At 43.2% G+C, this 20,759-nt stretch overlaps 1 protein-coding gene across 2 annotated transcripts in view; it reads left to right on the forward strand.

The window, feature by feature from the left end:
* Window positions 1-20,759, forward strand: part of Megf10 (multiple EGF like domains 10) — a 163,152-nt gene that overhangs the window by 116,063 nt on the left and 26,330 nt on the right. For both annotated transcript variants that reach the window (XM_042263911.2, XM_076555280.1), the window contains exons 10-13: window positions 7,100-7,274; window positions 8,461-8,581; window positions 9,353-9,516; window positions 11,705-11,807. In XM_042263911.2, coding sequence (XP_042119845.2) covers window positions 7,100-7,274; window positions 8,461-8,581; window positions 9,353-9,516; window positions 11,705-11,807 — 563 coding nt within the window. The remainder of the gene's footprint in view (window positions 1-7,099; window positions 7,275-8,460; window positions 8,582-9,352; window positions 9,517-11,704; window positions 11,808-20,759) is intronic.

Genomic DNA, 20,759 nt, shown 5'->3' on the forward strand with positions numbered 1-20,759 from the left:
TCCAAGTGATTTAAGTAACTTTGTTATGGTCAACTTTGGGCTTCCTTCATTGGAACACATTGCTATTTCTTACATGAAACATTTAGATAAGTATGTAGGTAATAAGCTCTCTGCAAAGATTTATTATTTTTAACTCCCTGGTATGTAAGGAGCTAGCACGATTAAACACAAATCATGAGTTTGGTTTCCTCTTCAGTAAGGCAAGTCTCATGTAGCACCACCACACGCGGACTGCTTTGTTGTGGGTGGACGCAACTGAAACCCAATAAAGCTGCAAACCTACAGAAAAGTGGACTCTGTTCTGAGAGGAACTGGAGAAGCATAGAGACTTGGCTTTGGTAGAACTGGGTGTCTCGATGCAGGTGGAGGGTGTTTTTTGTTTTTCTCTTGATCACAGGACTGGGGTGCTCTTGACATAGGCCCCATCAGACTAAATGTATATACTCCAATAAAGAAGTAGATGAGATTGTTCGACAATTACATAGATCAAAACAATATTGAAATGATGCCTATCAAATATTCAGAAGATTTAGAAACAATTTAAATGCCCTTCCTCATGAAAGCTATTTTAAAAGATTAGCTTTTTACAAATTTCTATTAAAGCTAGTTAAATGTGGATTACATGAGTCTATCACATTGGCTATACAGCTGGAGTCATCTACTAATTCTTATATCTTGAGCATCTCTCTAAAATGTGGGGCCCTTCAGAGATAAAAAGGGCTTAGAATTATTGCTTTAGTCGAAATCCTAATTTGTTCTCTTATCGTCTAATAAAGCAAGCAGAGATTTGCCCTTATATATAATTCATGCAATGAATTTATCCAAAAGCCTTTCCATGTAATTAATAATATATAATGCAATGTAAATTAGTTTACATAGTGTCTAGTTCTGTGCCTGTATATGTTGACATCTGAGAGTCACACATTTGAGGAGGAGTTAGTATAGGCTGGCATTAGTTACATCACAACAAACGCATGATGCCAAATTGAATAGCCTTAGCGGCTGATGACTTTTTAATGCATGGGCCAGGCTCAGCCTGGGGGTCTCTTTTGCTATTTTCTGTAGGTTTGACTGGTAAATCTATGGGAAACTGACTGGTCCTGAAAATCCTCACTCCATGTCTGGCACTGGGCTGCATGACAAGAGTAACTAGGCACATGGAGTAGAAGGGTAGCCTGGGCTCATCTTAGCCAACTGGCTTCTAAAGGCAACCACAAGCAGGGCAGTCTCTAACATCTAAATGCGTTTAAGCATTTGGTTATGTTGTATCGCCTAATATTCATTTGTAAGATGAATCAACCCTCACAAGCAGACTCAAATTCAGTAGGCTCTACTTTATTTTATATTACTTTGACACAAGGTCTCATTGTATATCCCTGGTGGACTTGGAACTTGCTATATAGACCAGACTGGCCTTAGCTTGGCCTCCACTTCTTTAGGAGAGTCCCTCCCAAAATTGTAGCCATTTTATTTTGTAATCCATTATTTAGTTGAGATTAATTTAAGTATATTTACAAGTAACATTAATATTTTAAATATTACTGAACCCAAAGACATTTTTGCTGACCTAGACCTTCAGGTGGAAAACTAACTTTCATAGTGGAAATGATTTAGAACAAGAAAATAAAAGGAGTTTAATTAGACCGCACATAGCATATGTATACTAACCCTTGTTAATAAGGACATTCAGTAGCCGTTAGCAATCAGTATGTGCCTTATTTTGTAAGTGCCACCGGTTCTAATTTGCTTTCCTGTTGTGGTGATAAAGGCCATGACTAAAAGTGACTTGGGGAGGAAGAGGTGTGTTTCAGCTTCCACTTCCAGGTGTTGGTCTGTCACTGAGAAATGTCAGGGTAGAAATCCAAACAAGAACCTGGAGCAGAAATGATGAGGAAAGGGTGCTTACTGGCTCTATCTCTTCATGCTCACCGAACTCTGTTATATAGTCCGTACCCACTTGTCTAGAGATTGGTGCCACCCACAGTGGGCTGGTCCCTCCCATATCAGTCACCAATCAAGAAAATCCCTCACAGACATAGGCATAGGCCAATCTGATCGAGTCAACTCTTCAGTTGGGGTTCCCTCTTCCCAGTTGACTCTGGGTTGTGTCAAGTTCACGATCAAAACTAACTAGGAGATGACCCAATTGTCATCGCATTTGAGTGCAGACCTCATATAAGGGAGTGAATAAAAAGAAATTCAATGACTTGTTATGTTTAGTAAATATGTCTTTTGGGGGTTGGACCCAGGACCTCACACATGCTAGACAAGTACTTTATTACTGGTGCAGTCCCAGCTCTTTTCATAATTTTTTTATCTTGAGACAGAGTCTCACTAAGTACCCAGGCTGACCTTGAATTTACAGTATGGCCCAAGCAGTCCTGGAACCCGTAATCCTCCTGCCTCATCCTCCTGAGTATCTGGGATCACAGACCCATGTCACTAGCCTCAGCCAAAATTATGTACAACTGGACTCCTGTTATAAATTAGCTATTAAATTGAAGAACTAATCTTTTAAATTAGCTATGATTATATGCATATATAAAATGACAACTATTTCCATATGTGCATAGTTATATTTTCATTGTAAAGCTACTTGTTCTTTAGACAGAAAACAGATATGAAGCATATCACCCTTCTACCTCCAAACCTTCCACATCTAGGTCTCATTATCCATTAACTGCCTGAGTGAGAGCCCATTGAGTACTTCCAAACTTCTCTGGTGTCCTAAGTGTAATTACAAAATGCTAATCCAGTGTCAACCATTCTGAGAACCAGTGGGTTGTACTGCCACTCACAGGGGGCCCTTAAATATCACATACTCTGTCTGCCCCTCAGTTCACATTCATGTAGTAATATCTATTTGGTTCAGCATTAACGTCTATGTCATGAATAATACTTCTGACTTTTAGTTGTAAGCCATTTTCTACCAAAGAATGTCCTTTCCTTTGTCACAGTTGAAGATAAAATAAAATATTTTATTTCCTTTTCTCAAGTATGAGGTTTTACTCATATAAATTTGTCTTGATTTCACTATCTTGCTGACTTTGAATCACAGTGTAAAATCCTAAATTTTAGCACTTCCTTTTTGTATTGAGTCTCTCCTGAAGGGTGCTAGCAAACTTCCTTTTCTTTCAGTTTCAAAACGGACTGACAATCCTGTGTTGTAGTCTGATTCTGCCACTACTACATATGTGAGTCTCTGAATAAGTTTTATCCTTTCCAGGCCTCAGTTTCCCATTTATGAAATGGGGCCATGCCTGCCACTTTAGATGGTGACTGGAACTGAGGTAAATAATGCGTATAGATAGTTTAGCAGGGTGCTGGCACCAGTTCAGTGCCCTGTAAATGCTAGCTGTCAGTGTTGGTATTCACCTAAATTTACTTCACAGATATTACATATTTCCCTGGGATTGGAGGCAATTCCCCTTAAGACTAACACTTTTGAAACAGAGTTTAGAGGAAGCCCTGCCTGTGGACACAAGTACTGTGTCATGTCTCAGAGATGCAAGGGAGAAGCAGGGATTCTATGAAAACCAGATCTGAAGTTGGCTATGTCCTTTTCATCCTTCACTCTGCAGTTTTTACCATGAGCCTGCTGTGTGCTGGGGATGGGCAGGGAACGTGACTTAACTCCTGTCCTCCTAGATCTTGTGGTGTGGCGGGGAAGAAAGATGTCAAGGTAGAGTAAGTCAACAAGGCAGACTGAGAGGTGAGCTGAAGAAAGGGAGGATGTAGGGAAAGGGAACTGGATAGACATAATTAAGTCTTGGCGGTTGGAGAAGGCTTTTAGGAAGAGGGGCTGTTTCAGCCGAGACTGAGGACAAGATGAAGAGAGAGAGAGGTAAAGAGGAGAGGAGGTGCCTTTGAGGACATTGGAGCAGCCCCCATGGAAACTCTTAAAGTATAGAACTCTGGGTACCTCTGTAAGCCGAAGGAAATTCAGTGTGACTGAGTGTAGTGATAAAGTGAGGACCGCAATGGCAGGCCTTTCATTGTTGGGTTGGAGAAGGCGCAGAAATGGCAGTGGCCGATGGCGAGGCTTCATGGCTACCTCAGGGTGGCTCTCTATCTGGCTTCACAAGGACAAGCTAGTGAAGCCTGTTGTCTTGGGTAAGTTTTAGTCCCTCCCTCTTCACTCTTAAGAGGTCCTGGTTTAGGTAACAAATAGTACAGTCATGTCAGCATGTTAAACAGCATGGGATTTATTCCAAGTGTTGTTTAGCGGGGAAACCTTTGACAAGCTTTAAGGAGGAGCTGTGGTGTGATTGATGCTTTGGATGACAAGGCATGTGTGGACACAGGGAGGAAGGTTGGAAGGCTTTTCAGTTCAGGCTTTGGCAAAGTATAGAACAACGTAGAGGAGATGTGGATAATCAAAATACAGTTTTGAGTTGGAATGGTTAAGTCCTAGTAACAATTAGAGCTGGGAGATGAGGCTGAAGGAGAGACCAAGAACAGTTCTCTGCCCTCATCAGAGAAGTTTCCTCTTGCAGGGAATGGGAATGAATGCAGAGACCCACCACTGGACAAGGTGCAGAGTGAGAGACTTTGGAGCACTCAGTCCGGAATGGGGTGTTTCATCAGACTCCTACCTGCAAGACTCAAGGAGCTATTTAGAACAGGAGAAGGAAAGAGTGTAAGAGCCAGAGGGGATGGATGTCTCCATGGAAACTGTCTTCCAGACACAGCAGGACTGATGCACATAAGAACTCAGAGAGACTGTAGCAATATACATAAGATCTGTACAGGTTCAAACCAGATAGGGTCCCAGCATTGAGAGGGAAGAGTGGACATGGAGTGCCATCCCTAACAAGGAAAATATTTGAAATTGATACCCACTAGCAAAGGGAAAAAAATCAGTTTTCTCCAATGGAGTTTCCACTGGGTGTATTAACCACACTCTGGGGCAGGCCCCATGCCCAGGAGTGATTAACCAACAAAAAAAAAATGAACTCAATGGTATTTTTGTAAACATTTTGTCTAATTTTTCTTTGTTTGGTCATTTTTTTTGTTGTGATGGTTGCCCAGGAGTGATTGACCAACAAAAAAAATGAACTCAATGGTATTTTTGTAAACATTTTGTCTAATTTTTCTTTGTTTGGTCATTTTTTTTGTTGTGATGTTTTTTGCCTATTCATTTTGATTTCTGTTTGTGTGCGTGTGTGTTTCTTTTTTGTTTGTTTTAAAGAGAGGAAAAATACCCACAAAGTTGGGTGAGTAGAGAGATGAGGAGGATCTGAGAGTTACTGGAAGAGGAGAAAACATGATTAAAATATATTGCATGAAAATTTTTTAAAAGTTTAAAAATATAAATAAATAATAAAAAAATAATTTTTAAAAATAATATGAGAACAAGTCCTAGCTGTGTCCAGTAGTTCATGCTTGTAATCTTAGCAAGAGCCGAAGATCTTGATTATGAAGTCGGCTTGGGCCACGTAGCAAGGTCCTGAATCAATGAACAAGCAAGTGGACAGAAACATGGGAAACAGAGCAATCCCCAGACAGAGGGATGGTGGCACCACATACAGAAATACAGGTGACTAGGGCAGATACTGGGTATAGAAGAAGGGAAGAACAGGGCTCAGCCTTTGACACAATAAGCCTGAGATGCCACAAAGATGCCAGGTATTTGCCCAAGGATGATGGGCAACAGATACATTCATACGTATGTAGATCTAAGTGTGTCTGAGATTCCAACCCTGGTCTTTTGCATCCAAACCTTCTCTACCCAGGAAACCTCAATTGTATAAATGTATTTAGGTTTTTCTTCATGCTTTCTGAGCATGGTTGTACTGAATATCTAGCTTTCCCCCCCCTGTGGATAGTTAATTATAGTAGGAATCTGAAAGTACATTTAAAAAAAACTTCAGAAAATGAAGACCAAAGCATCCAGTCTCCTGGCTTTTTCTGAAGAAGAGAGGAAATGAAGAACATCAGGTTATGGGGGTGTGGGGCTGGAGAGATGGCTCAGAGGTTGAGAGTACTTGTTCTTGCAAAAAACCTAGGTTTGGTTTCTGGCACCCACACACAGTGGCTCACAACCATCTGTAACTCCAGTTCTAGGGTGTTCAAAGCCTTCTGCTGACCTCTGCAGGCACAAGGCATGCATATGGTGCTCATACATACACACAGGCAAAGCACTCATCTACATTAAAAACAAATAAGGTTATGGTGTGTGGCTGAGACCTCACTTACTAGGGGATTTTAGGTAGGAGGCTCTGTGCCTTCCCTAAGGTCACTCTGGTAGATAAGAGAACTAGTATTACATTCTGACTTCACCACTGCAAGTCCCTCACTGTCCCCCACCCAAAAAGAGTACAAATTCTATGACAGTCCTTTAGGAAAGACATTTCCATTTAGCAAATATCTGGATGGAAATTAGATTTTGTTGTTTATCCTATTTAAGGGGAGGTTTGGGGCTTCATGGGGAGGTGGGGGAGGGGAGGAGGGCGCATCTCTACACAGCTTTTCTATTGTCAGCAGAGTTTGATTGTCAAGGTTTTCCTGTGTCAAGAAGCACACATGTTTTAAGCTGGGATACCACAGAGTGCTGTATTGTGTCCACTCACTTGCATGAACGTCTTAGCACAGCTGATGTGTCCATTTGCTGTGGGGCAACAGCTGGATGCCTGGCCTGTCAATGTGACTACTGTTCCAGGTGGCAGCTGCCGCGGTACCACCAGGTAGATGGGTTTGGAGGAGAGGCTTGTTGGCAAGGTCACTGCTTTTGGAATTCTCTGGCTATCACACAGTGGAGTTGGCATTGCCTGGAACTCTTCAGTGTGTCTCATAGTGCTGCTTTCTTACGGAGTTAGTGCTTTCAATTTAAGACAATTAAAAAGAATTTTAGACACAAGGCTATGGTTATTGATTATAGTCACTTGACTAGGACATGAGGCTGATTTCATTCACTGGTTCTGTAGTAACAATTGGGTGCCAGCCAATTAATTAAACACACTACCATAGGAATTAAGTTTAAATCATGCTCATGGAATTACCTGCACATTTAGTGATTCTTGAGAAAGTGACATTTGTCCATGGCTGAAGTGTCATGTTTATCCCAGAATGACTTGTTCCTTTCATCTCTGTCTCTCAGCTGTCATCCCATGTCTGGCGAGTGTGACTGCAAGCCAGGCTGGTCTGGACTCTACTGTAATGAAACATGCTCTCCTGGATTCTATGGGGAAGCTTGCCAAGAGATCTGTAGCTGCCAGAACGGGGCAGACTGTGACAGTGTGACTGGAAGGTGTGCCTGTGCTCCTGGATTCAAGGTGAGTTACTTGGGCTCTGGGAGGCAGGAGAAGGATACACAGTGTGGAACAGATCAACAGCACAATTTGTGTGAGCTACCATCAAGTACAGTGAACGTGGTTAAACCATTCATAGCATTCATGAGAGAAGAACTCTCCGAGAAAGTTAATTCTAACCATTCCATTGATGACTGAGAACACTAATAAAACCATCAAGGTGTCATTGATGTTTAATATTAGAACTCATCAGGAAGTGTGACCCATTATAATTATTCCTTATGTAGTTGTTTTATTGTGACCTATTAGCGACATAGAAATAGTTTTTCCAATTGGTTGTTATTAGTTATTATTTTCTTTTCTCTGTCCAATAAATAGCCTAGGCTATCCTGGAATTTGCTTTGTAGACCAGACTTGCCTAGAACTCACAGAGATCTACCTGTCTCTGCCTCCTGAGTGCTGGGATTGAAGGCATATGCCGCCACTGCCCAGCCTAGTTATTATTTTCAACAGTTTCTATTGTAATTCCACAAAACTTAAAGATACAACATGCATCAGTTAGCATTTATGATACATTCGCACACTGCAGTCAGTTGCACGTGGTTTTGAAGTCCGTTTGAGAATGTAGCTTCTGCAAATGTACCTGTACAACAAGAGAGCAGAATTGTGCCTGCAGTCCCTAGGACTTTATTATCCCTCAGTCACCTTAGGTAGCTCCGTTCTGTGTTTAATTCCTACTGTTGGATAAATTGAATCGTACCGCGGGCTGAGCGTTGCTTTGATTCAACCATTAACAACATTACATATCCTACAAAGGGGCCCACGAAGCATTTAGAAATGATGTGCAGTTTGTGTTTATATTTTTGTTTTGACGATAATTTCACAGTTGTAACTTATTTTTATATATCTACTTGCGTAACCAAGGGAGAAAGTTTCGTTTGGTTGTTCTGTTAGGAAGACAAATCTAAAAGAGTCAGCAGGCTTAGGGCATGTCCCATTTAATGTTTTATCACAATCGTGGACCAGCCAGTGTTGCACTTGAATAGGTACAATTTGCATGAGGAATGGTATCATAGCAACTTTCAAAAGCATGGAGTGTTAAAATTAGAGAGAGCGCACAATTAGCATTGCCGCGGTATATTTGTGTTTGCACTGGCGTTGGTTTCAGTTGGAGAAAAATAGCTGTGTTTTGCTGCTTGTGCTCATCTAGGGAATTGACTGTTCTACTCCATGTCCTCTGGGAAGCTATGGGATAAACTGTTCCTCTCGCTGTGGCTGTAAAAATGATGCTGTCTGTTCTCCTGTGGATGGGTCTTGTATCTGTAAGGCAGGTAAGAGGATGCATGTGTGAATCTTTTATTAGATCCTGGTCCTGTCACCTCCTAGAGTCGCTGCAAGGACACACTGAAGAGGGCTCTAGCTCTAAAGCCACTAAAATCGGGGTGACCTCATCGTCCCTCATCCCTCCCGAGTCCAGGAAAGAAACTCATATTTGGTCATCTCTGAAGTGGCTGCCAGCTTTTGAAGTCTGAGTCCATGATTTTGGTAAGGGTAAACACGCAGACGTGTCTATGCCCCCAAATGGCCTGACTTGGAGGCATGACAAGAAATGCAGCCAGCACAGATTTTATGTGTGGCCCAGAGTGTGCCCTCCATAGATGCAGCCAGGATCTTGGAAACACATTTTTCATGGTTAATGGCTACTGCTTCTAAGATGGGGTTATTCTTCCAAGAACAAGCCTTCTACTTCCTCCCATATAAATAAACAAAGCTTATCATTCTATCCCGAGCATCACACAACATTAAAGGTGACCTCACTCCACATCCCTTCCCAGTAGCCCAGGGGTGCTTCTCAGTGTTGGCATCCCTGACCGATCACACGGCACAATTGGCTGCTTGGTTCCTCGGGGGTTCCTTTTCATTTCTGGTGGAGGCCTTTTGTGGCAGAGCCAAGGCTGTCTGCCACTGCTGTGCCTGGGGCTAGGCAGCACTGTTACGCATCTCCAAGACGTCTCTAAAGGGAGATGTGGCTTGGAAGGGCTCAGCAAAGCTCCCGGTCATCTTTGTTTTTTCTCACACGCTCTGTCGTTCTTGTCATGTAGGCTGGCACGGGGTAGACTGCTCCATCAGCTGCCCCAGCGGCACATGGGGCTTTGGCTGTAACCTAACATGTCAGTGCCTCAATGGGGGTGCCTGCAACACCCTGGATGGGACCTGTACCTGTGCCCCCGGATGGCGAGGGGAGAAATGTGAACTTCCCTGCCAGGTATGTGTGCTCTGGGTAGCCATGCCCGGAGGACTGTGCAGCAGGGTTGACTTCTTTGTGCAATGTGTTGTTTGTCGGTGTGTTTGTTTCTCCTGACTGAAGGTGAATGAGTGTGACCCAATCTTCAGTAACTGTTATAAGAGTGCAAGTGGACCGAGGCTCGGAAAGGGATAGAGTGGAGATCAGTTAGGGAGGCCTTAAAGAATGCCCCCTTCTTTCCTTTCATCCCTATCTGTTTTCCCAGCCCCCACTCCAGCATTTTTAGTTTCTTACACACTCATCTCTGGGGTGCAGCCAGGCAGCAGAATTGGTCAAACAGCAGTGTATGCCTGTCAACTCTCCGCGTATTTTTGTTCCCATTATAATGGAAATCTGCGGGCTTTGGGGTGGGAAGTGACAGGGGCCTGAAAAGGGGGCGGGGGCTGGTGTCACAGAAATGTGCATTGAAGTGATGAAAGAAGGCTTGGAAACAACCTCAGTTAATGTCAATATTTCTGGAGGCGCAGAAGTCTCCTCAGCACTCACTCCCTTCCCTTGACCTAATTTGGAGACACGCATCATTGGAAGGTCTCCTCTCGAGGTGCTGCAGACTGGCTGAGGGTGGAGTGGGAAGGGAATTCTGCAGCGACCTGTTGCATGCTTGCTTTCCAAAGCACTTAACTGCTGTCTTCCCTGTGTGCCCCATGCTTTCTTCTTGAGCCAGCAAGCATTCTATCAGCGGTGGTGTGTGTTCTCTTCCCCCAGGACATCTTCAGATAACAATGCGGCCCCCTGAACTGGGCCATTTCATAGACAGGGCTTCCACGGGACTTCTCTTTCCCCCTCTGGGCATCCTTCTTGTTAAGTACAACCCACTTCCCAAGAGAGAAAGGATCCCAGCCCTGCATTATTCTGTGCTCCCCAAGGCCCTCGGAGCTAAGCTATCTTTGCTGTCTCTCTTCAGACCAGTGGGCAGATTAACAAAGCTCCACGGGACTGTTAGGTGGTCTTCTGCTTCCCCGTTGTGGACAAAGTGGAAACTCAGGGCAAGCCGTCCATTGTTTTGCATTAGACGTAGTAGTAAATCAGGGGAATCTGACAGTCCAGTGGCTTCCGTTCTAACAGCGCTAACTGCTGTGCAATCCTGTCCAACCTCAGTGGAGCCTCACAAGTGGTTTAGTTGGTTTCTTTGCTTAATAAATTCTAGACAAATGATTACGTCACCGAACACCCGCTGCCTGATAATGCTGCTTCCATGTCCCCAGCTGCAGTCACTGGGCTGTTTTCCCCAGTGTTTTGTTGACACAGAAAGGTGTTGTAGTTCCCTATACCAGTTCCTAGGATCTGGGGTCGCAAATAAGTTTTCTCTACAAATAAAAATTCCCATTCTTGTTCATGAACAACTGGTCATGCCTATCCACCAACAGCCTCCTCTTTACTGGGCCCCTTGATAGTAGCATGTACATCCAGGGGCAGATGAGGAGGCTGCCAATGTAATGTTTATTTACAGTCTTACATCATACACAGTTTAGACTTTTTCTTGGAAAGGAAGAGAGTTATTAGAGAAAATAACAACGGATTTTCAATTTTCTTTACTGTGTCATGTATCCCACTGACAAGAGCTGATGGACATGAACTTAATTTGTATATAACATGTGTAACATCTATGTATCCATATCTATGTATCTATGTACTTATCATCTATTCACCTATTTAATGTAGGTGTGTGTTTATATGTATGCATGTACATCTTCTTTATGTGGACAAAGACTTCTTTTTCCTCAAGGAAGAGAATTATAGGGAGGGAACACTGAACTATGTTGTGAGAATAATTAGAGACAAATGAACATATTTTTACAAGTGTGGTAATGATAAGAAAAAGCTCTTTTAGTCAATTGGCACGCTTATATTATTACTATATCATATTATTGTATTCTATATTATATTATTGTATGTATGCATCATACATTCCTGTTGGCATACTTGCTTTCACCATGCACATCTCCCAACTATTGCATCAAACATAAGTTAGAGTTGATGTCATTGAAGTTAGAGTTGATTTTAAAATGTTCCCCGTCCAGCTTGCATTTTGCATCATGGGAGAGGTGATGTGATGCCTGTTCCCAGGAAGCATCAGGGCCCTTGTTGTTTGCTGCCATGGGAATGCTCAGGTTTGTCATCGCCGGCTTTGATGTTCCCTTCCTTGCAGGATGGCACCTATGGGCTAAACTGTGCTGAGCGCTGTGACTGCAGCCACGCAGATGGCTGCCACCCCATCACAGGCCACTGCCGCTGCCTCCCTGGATGGTCAGGTACGAGCTTAGGGCCAGTGTTTGAAAGAAATAACCAATGCTTTAGTATCTAGTGGTGTTGCCTGCTCCTTCAAAGAAACACACAGGTTATTTTTTCAGAAAAAAAAATGCAGTAAAGTCCCTAGCAAGTGGACACATTTTTTTGTCCATGAAATGTTATGTGTTAGGTGTGATTAATCAGTCACCAAGGGTAGCCAGTTTCATTGAGCTTAAATACCATTGATAGAATGTAGGCCAGCAAGATTTCTGTGGTATATTTTGAGTGTTGACAGAGAAAAAAAAATAAGTCCCAAGACTATAATTAGAATCATCATAGAGATAAAACTATTAACTAATATGATTCATATACTAATATTAAATCTCATTCCTGGAAATAAAAGTTTGAAAACTTTATTTCCTTTAAATTTTGAGTCAAGGTAAATTCATGTTATGATTGAGCACAAAATTTCTAACCATGGGGTAGAAACTCCTCCTTATTTATGTGACTCCGTGAGTTCAGCCAAGAAGTTTATCAGGTGAATAGTGGTCCCGGAAGAAGAATGATGTCTTTACTCAGGGTGTTCAGGTTTGCTTGGACATTTAGTGCCATCTTCAAAGTCTGTAAATCATGAGCGAGAACATCGCTCTTCTTGCAGGACTGCTTTACATCCTCACCAGCAGCATCTGATCGTTTTTAATATCCCCACTACACACTTGTCTTTTGGGTGGCATCCATATCGGTGGGTGTGAAGTAGAACCTCTTTGAGGTTTTGTTTTGTGTTCCTCTGGTGGCTGAGGATGCTGAAGATCCATCATCCGTACAATTATTGGCCACCTGTAAAAATTGGTAGAAATATCTATTCAGATCCTTCATTAATTTTTAACTGAGTTATTTTTATTTATATCATTGAGTTCTAAGACCACATTATATTATTGTTCTTTACCAGACATGACTTGCAAGCATTCCTTCCCATTTTCTGTTTTTTTTCTCCCTGATATTTTCATAGCATTTTTCCAGTGGAAGTTTTTATTCTGATAATGTCTACCTTGCCTAACTTTAAAATGTTGTTCCCTTGTGCTTCTTGTATTAATTTTAAGAAATCATTGTCTAACACAGGACGGCTGAGATTTATTCTTACGTTGTCTTCTAAAGTTTCTAAAACTTTTATACTTAGGTTTTTGATTCACTTTGAGTTGATCTTTTATATACTGTGATCAGGGGGTCAAACTTCATTCTATAACCTGTGATCTCAGCACAGTTGTTTGAAGACTGTTCTTTCCCCCACTGGCTGTCTTAACTTCCTTGCCAGAAATCAGTTTCCCATAGATGTGAAGCCTATTTCTGCATGTTCTAGTCCGGTCCATTGGTCTGTATGCTTGTCCTCACATAGGTACAATTCTTCCTTGATTATGGTGACTGTGTAGGAGGTTTGAAATTGGGAGAAGGGTGAGCATTCTACCCTTGCTTCCTCTTACGGTTGTCTCCGCCATGCTGGATCCCTTGAATCTCCACATAGCTTTTAGCATTTATGTACCAGTTTCCACAAATAAGTAAGATGGAAATTTAGTGGGGTTTAGCTGATGGGTTAATTTGGGGAGCATTGGCAACTCAGCTACATTAAGTCTTCAGATTCACAAGCATGGCCTATCACCAGCAACCCCTCAGAGGATGTCTGCCCCCTCCAAAATTTGCTGTGAGTTTCTTTGGTTGTGGGTAGAAGAAAACAGGGGTGGACGGTCACATTTTAGTGCCTTAGAGCCACCTGTTGGATAGACCAAGCTGGTACAATGACTTCATTTGCTGTCAGTAGGAGTGACCCATGGAGTCAAGGTCCCTGTCCCTGTTGTTCCCTCTTGACTTGCAAACTTGGCTTTATAGCACAAAAGTCCCTGTCACCTCTCCATCATTGATGTGGATGCTGGATCATGTCAGGCATTAAATCACATCTGTGATTTCACCAGGGTTCCAGGGTTTTGCAAATGGATGGACTGCTGTTAAATTCTCAGTGACCTCAGTGAGGCAAAGGAACACTTCTAATCTGGTAAATTCAGATCAAGACTAACAGAGGCCACATTATCTAATTTGGGCCTACTCTACCAAACCTACGTTTGTCTTTTAAATACATAGAGAGTAGGGGGGTGTCACTGGGCACACGGGCCACAGCTTGGGTGTCAACCTACTCTGATGATTTAGAACCAGAAAGGAACACCCTAGTACACATGAGAAAAGCAAGAGATGACTTGGCTTCGAGCCAGTCAAAAAATGTGTTCCTGGCATTCCACAGTCTGGGTCATGGGGTAAGACAAATTATCCCATCTGGCCTTAGACCTACCAGGCTCCTGTGGGAATGCACTGGCTTTGCCACACAATGTGATCTTGTAATCCCCCTGCCCATCTGTGACCAGCCTGCTTCCTGCTTCATGGCTCTCTGGCTCGCTCTCTCTCTCTCTCTCTCTCTCTCTCTCTCTCTCTCTCTCTCTCTCTCTCTCTCTCTCTCTCCTCTCTCCTCTCTCCTCTCTCCTTTGTCTCTTTGCTTTATAGCCTGTACTTCAGTCTCTATTGCTCTCAGGCCAGCCCAGGGGTCCCAATGCCTCATTTCTCCAGGTCTTCCATGAGCCTGGGTGTGTAAATAGTTGTCCGTCCCTGAGCCTGCTAAAAAGTTGTTCCCCACACTCAAAGAACACATTTGATACAAGCAAACATGTGGGAGAAAAGACAGTTCCAAAAAATTTAAAAACAGATCACATTTGGAATGAGAGTTGGGTTACTTTTTTCTAAACAGTAAGAACAGAGTCTGTGTAATATTTATACAGGGCATCATTTCATTGTCAGCCATGAACAGACTCATGTTTTTTTCACTGATAAATTTGGTTTGAATAAGTTCCTTGTTAAGACTTTTCACAAGTAGAAGGCTTTGCTTCTCACCGGGGAGCCAGCTTTCAGCCAAATCATTACCCTGAGCCCATGGAGGCACGTGAATCTGCCTTCTTTCTTCTCTATGGCTCAGACTGTTCTAGGTGACATGTTAGGGATCACTTGCTGGAGAGGGTACAGTCTGATGTAACAGGGGCATGTCCTCAGTGAACTGCAATGCAGGGCCCAGGCTCTTCCTCTGGCCACAGTCACAAAAGTGGTACAAAGGGTTCAAGGGTGGCATCGCAGAGCACACAGGCGGAGGGGGTAGTGAGGGGACATTTGAAGACATTAGCCACTTAGACTGAGCTGTCATCTCATCTTAAGGAAGTCTAGTGTCTTAACCCATAGTCACCACCATTCAAAACTTCATGGCGTTGCCTCAGGTTTGCATCTTCCTAAAGGAGCTGAGATTTTTGTTGTTGTTGTTGTTGTTTTTGTTTTTCAAAACAGGGTTTCTCTGTGTAGCTTTGTGCCTTTCCTGGAACTCATTCTGTAGACCAGGCTGGTCTCGAACTCACAGAGATCAGCCTGGCTCTGCCTCCCGAGTGCTCGGAATAAAGGCATGCGCCACCACTGTGCGGCTAGGAGCTGAGATTTATAAAATAGGGCGAGGGTCTATGGCTCTTGACCAGGGGAGGGAGGGCATTGTCAGCTCAGGTGGCATGACTCCATTCAAATTATGCATGTCTGAGTATACACATAATAACAATTAAATCAAAAGAGGCTGCGAATTTGAGAGGGAGCCAGCAGGGAGAGACATAAAGTGGGGTTTGAGGGAGGAAAGGGGGGGAGATGAGATGATATAATTATATATAATTTCAATTTTTTTAATTGAGGAAAATAGGTTTATAAATATTAGCGTGTCTTACCTAGGTAGAAAAATGTGATACTGTGGCTGAGTGGTGGTGGCACATGCTTGTAATGCCAGTACTCTGGAGGGAGAGGCAGGTGGATCTCTGTGAGTTCTAGGCTAGCCTGGTCTACAGAGTTCCAGGATAGCCAGAGCTATCACACAGAGAAACCCTGCCTTGAAACCTGCCCCCCCAAATATTGTGAAAGTCAAGCAAAACCCAGAGTGCATTTGCTATTCCAACCTCTCTTTCCAAAGTTAATGCACCGTTTTCTCAAAGAAAGGAATGCATGTTTGTAATATGCAGATATTTAAAACTTTAGTTATTGACATTTCCAGCCAATAGGTTATTTTATCTGAAAGAAACCTCATTAGAAAACTCTGGGGCCTGTGTTATTCTGTCACACCATCAAGAATATCTAGGCTGTGTCTTGGGCTTTGTACACGTGAGCATATACACTGCACACATTCATGTGCACTCACATACCATATATGGCAGGTGTACAAACACATTTCACACCGTGATAAACTGAAACCAGCTTTTCAGAAATGATTGAGAAATTCCAGATGAAATATAATTAGTTTTACATAGATAGACATGTACATGTATATGCAGTTTTCCAGAGTAGTGATGGAGTGACAGGCTTTATAAAGTATTTCCTAAAAACCAGTAGAAACAGGTTGATGTTTCTTCCTTTCTGTTCTGGGTTCAGTCAGCCAGAAACACCTATTCACCGAGCGTTACAGCTAATCACCATTTAATTCCAGCTGTCTGAAAACACGTGTGGTCTGTGGCCTGGTTCCCAGCTCTGGCCAAGATCACTGTCACCTGGGAACTCTTTCCACTTGCATATTCCCAGGCATAATCTAGCGCCTACTGAATGGGAATTTGGAGGGTGGAAGGGGCGGGGTGGAGAGGAGGAAGCTCTCACCAGTCTATGAAGCATTTTTTTTTTTTTTTTGGTACAAAATTTGAAAAGCTTTGAAAATCTCTCAGCATGCTTTCCTTGGCATATGGGGATGAGCTGCATGTCTGCCAGGGGCACTTGTCTAGTATACGACCTGCACACCGTGATTTGACTTGTCCTTTACGTCATTTCAAAAGTTATCCTAGTAGCCCCAGACTGGCACACTCCAGTCCATTTAATGGAATCTGGTACATCTTATCATCCTAATTATTGATGATAATGGGGCCCAGGGACCATTTCTTGACAGAAGCCTCATACCAGTGACCAAAGAATTGAAAACACTCAAAGATGTCTTTGAACTAGAACAAGAAATTTGAACACTGTCTTAGTTAGGGTTTCTGTGAAGAGACACCATGACCATGGCAACTCTTATAAAGGAAAAATTTGGAATGGCTTACAGTGCAGATGTTTAGTCTATTATAATCATGGCAGGAAGTACAGCAGTGTACAGGCAGACATGGTGCTGGAGAAGAAGCTGAGAGGGAGAGAGAGAGAGAGAGAGAGAGAGAGAGAGAGAGAGAGAGAGAGAGAGAGAGAGAGAGAGCCCGGGCCTGGCTTGAGCATCTGAAACCTCAAAGCCCACCCCCAGTAACATACTTCCTCCAGCAAGTCCACACCCACTCCAACAAAGCCACACCTCCTAATAGTGCCACTCCCTGTGGAAGCCATTTTCTTTCAAACCACCACAAATACTAAATTGGCAGAAAGGGAGTTAGGATATCACATCAACCCTTGAGCCCCTTAGGCAAATGAATGGGATGATCAAGACATGGTATAACAAGGAGATGGGAACAGCAGAATGAAATCAGAGGTAGGGTACTCACCTGGGCCCAGCCAGGAATGGGGGACTTGGAAGGAGAGCCCCATGGGGATGTTGGTGACAAGAGACCAGCTTCTCATGGCCCCCAGGAAGGAGAACTTGGCAGCCTTCCTGTCCCAAACACCCACTGTGACCAGTGGTACAGATGAAAACTACCTTCAGGGACTCATCTATCTCAACGTAGCTCTCTGGCACCTTAGCCCCTCAGTGGTGCTAAAGGTTACCTTGAGGGCCTTGCAAGGGTGGCATCCCAGAGTCACCTAAGTGGGAATCCAAGTTCAAGTCAATAACTACACGAACGGGTTTAATCAACATGCAAATGCCCAATTAACCACAAATGCAAATGACCCACTTCTGGGACCTTCTGGGCCTAGGCATGTTGTGTGTGTGTGTGTGTATGTGTGTGTGTGCAGGTATCCGTCTGTCTGTCCCTCCCTTGATGGACAGAAGGCTCTCACCCTGAAGTAAGAATGGCTACAGGAAAGCCCCCGGCTTTCCTAGTCTGCCCCGCAGCCTGCTCTTGGCTCTCACCCAGGGCTGCACTCAGACAGGCAGTGCTTGCCAGCTTGTTGGCCTTGTTGCTACAGATGTGAACCTCCCTCATTTCTATGACTGAGAGAGACTTTTTGTCAACAGCCAATACGAAAGTGTGATTTAATAACCACAAGTTGGGTGTCTCTGTGTTCTCTGCTGCCATTATGGTTGGGCACGGGGAGTGGAGAGACAGAATTGTACCAACTCCTTCTCTGTTCTGTCAGGAACGATGAAGCATGGACAGAGGTGGTAGGCACACTGGTGAATAATTTGTCTATATCATCTGTACCATCACTTTGAGGATGATGTTAGAAATTAGGAAACTAGCAAGTCTATGACTAAACAGCATGGTTCTTCTACAGTTACCTACCCTAATTAGCATTAACAAATATCTCTTTTTCACTCTAGCATGTATTTATTGGTTTGCTGCCCAGGGTCAAGCCATTAAATCAAAATCATTTTCTTTATTTTCCAACATCCCAGATATTGCAATATTGGCATACTAGGTATAAAAGAGATGAGGACTTGGGGCTACATCTTTAAGAAGGGGAAATAATGACATCCTCGATGATTTATTTACTACATTCATGCAATCACAAATGCCCAGTGAATGCTGGTTTCACATCGAGGCCCCTGGCTTAATGCATCAGGCATTAAATGCACGGACATTTCTTTAGTGCTGCTTAAGCTGAAGTTTATCACGGTCATTCAGCCATTGCCTAGCAACTTGAGGAGGCTATCAATGGGCTCTTTGTCCCCAGTCCTGGCAAAAACAGTCCCTCGCAGATCTCCTTATCAGCATTGGAAAATTTATCAGAAAAAAAGTGCTTCCATTGAGCAAATCTGTCTGCAAATAGAAACCCACCCTCTTCCCATTTGCCCCTCTCCCAAATATTTTAGGAATCGTCTCCAGAAACAACTAGTTTTGAAGTTTTTGTCTGTTCCTTGGTGGATATCCCAAAGAGATCATCTTAGGGGATTTCATTCTTTTTCTATTCCTCTTTAGTTGGGGGTAACAGCTCCCAGGCCCTGAAAGTTAGCCTTTCCCATTCCGGAAGGAAACGGTGCTTGCACCCATGTGGACTGTGTCTTGGCTTCTTCCTGCTCTAGCTTCTCCAGAGCCCTCACATTCAGGGCAAGTGCTCTCCCACTACTCACTGGGCCACATCCTCTCTGCAGACATCCCCACAGACACACTGAAGCATCTGACAGACATACCGACACACTGACATACTGAAAGCACGCTCCTCTTCATCTAGACACACTGGCACCCAGGGCCAGCCATTACACTCCATATGCGTCCGTTTCCAGACAGCACAGCCAGGCTCTCTTGATCTCCCAGCTGACAGAGTGAGTTGTTTGGGATAGGGAGAGGGACAGAGGAACTTTCCATTCGCAACTTCTCCGCTGGTCTCCAGAATTCTTCTTCCCCTGTGATTGGTTTTGTTCAGTGCCTTTTCATTTTTCTCCCTTTCCACCTCCATAATCTCAATTTGTTACCAGACTTTTTATCTTCAAGATGCATCTCTTATACCTTCATCCACTCTCCTATAAAGCACAAATTCATCTATGCTATCCCTCATTGGGTCTCTGCTAATGTGGTGTGGTACAGGGGTGGGGTCTCTCCCTCCACAGCATGGTGCTCTTAGCTCTTCTTTATGAGTCCATGGCTGTCCACATGCTTTGCTTGGTATTTCTAGGTCCTAAGTTCCAGCTGTTCCCAACTTTGGTAATTCTTGAAGGATTTCTGCATGCTTCTTGGGACTCTGAGTCTTGTAGTCACTATGCCCTCAGCATAGAACTATTTTCCCTCCTTCCTTGGTCCAGTTCACTGGACAGAGCTGGGGGTGTGTCCCAGGGCCTTGAGTTAACTCTTTTGGAGAATGTCTCATCAACAAGCCAGCATTGGCTGGACTCCCAGAAGGCATATCGACCTAAATTATTTTTCGTCTTTGGCAAACAAGGAAACAAGAATATGTTGTGTAGGACTCTATCAGAGTTGGGAAGTATGAGATCAGTAGAAATGATGAGAGGAGAGGGTGTTAAGCAAACTTACCACTCGTTCGACATCTTGGAGCATGCTTCACTGCAGGGCTGTCCTTACTCAGCTCCCCAACCTGATACTAGGACGTGATTCAAAGAAACACTTAGCCAGGACTTAATTGTGACTCTCACTGCCTGACATTTTACAGTTAGGTATTTGTTTCTTTGACTCTCAAAGGGTGTGCCTTCTTGCAATATTAATAATCTTTAGAGAAAGAAGATCCCAGCAATAACAGATTTATCATGCTTTTCCCTGAATATATAATGGAAGAAGAGATGGAAAGAGGCACAGTGGGTCTGAGGAGAGGCAGGAATGTGGGATAAAGGATGCTGTAGAAGGAAGACGGCACCTTGCTTTTCTATGGGCTTCTCTCATCTCTGATACTTGTCTTGAAATAGATTAGGCATTAATATATGCAAAATGATTACTCTTTTACCATAGAAGAGGAGAAAAGAGCTTGAATTTCGAAGAAAGACTAGAAAATGGGAAGTTTATAATTTACATTCAATGGAAAGATTCTTTCACAATCCTAAAACTAAAGAAACCAAAGTTATTTAAAAAACAAATTTGGTTCTGCTGAAATATGTTTATATGACTGGAGGCAGGCAGTCTCTGGAACAAAATGAGGGGTAAATCATGTGAAACATAGTGTTTCATTGTTTGTTTGCTTTTTTTTCCAATGGATTTCCTGGCGGTTCCATGCTTTTTACTTACTTTTTCATGCTTTTTACTTACTGGAAAATTACCTTGATGAGGCTGATCATGACAGATGCGTGTGCTAGCCAGCTGGACGAATCTCTTGAGGGAAGAGGAATCAGATACCAAGCACAGGATCACTTA

The sequence above is a fragment of the Peromyscus maniculatus genome, chromosome 19 (assembly GCF_049852395.1).
Source record: "Peromyscus maniculatus bairdii isolate BWxNUB_F1_BW_parent chromosome 19, HU_Pman_BW_mat_3.1, whole genome shotgun sequence".
NCBI lineage: Eukaryota > Metazoa > Chordata > Mammalia > Rodentia > Cricetidae > Peromyscus > Peromyscus maniculatus.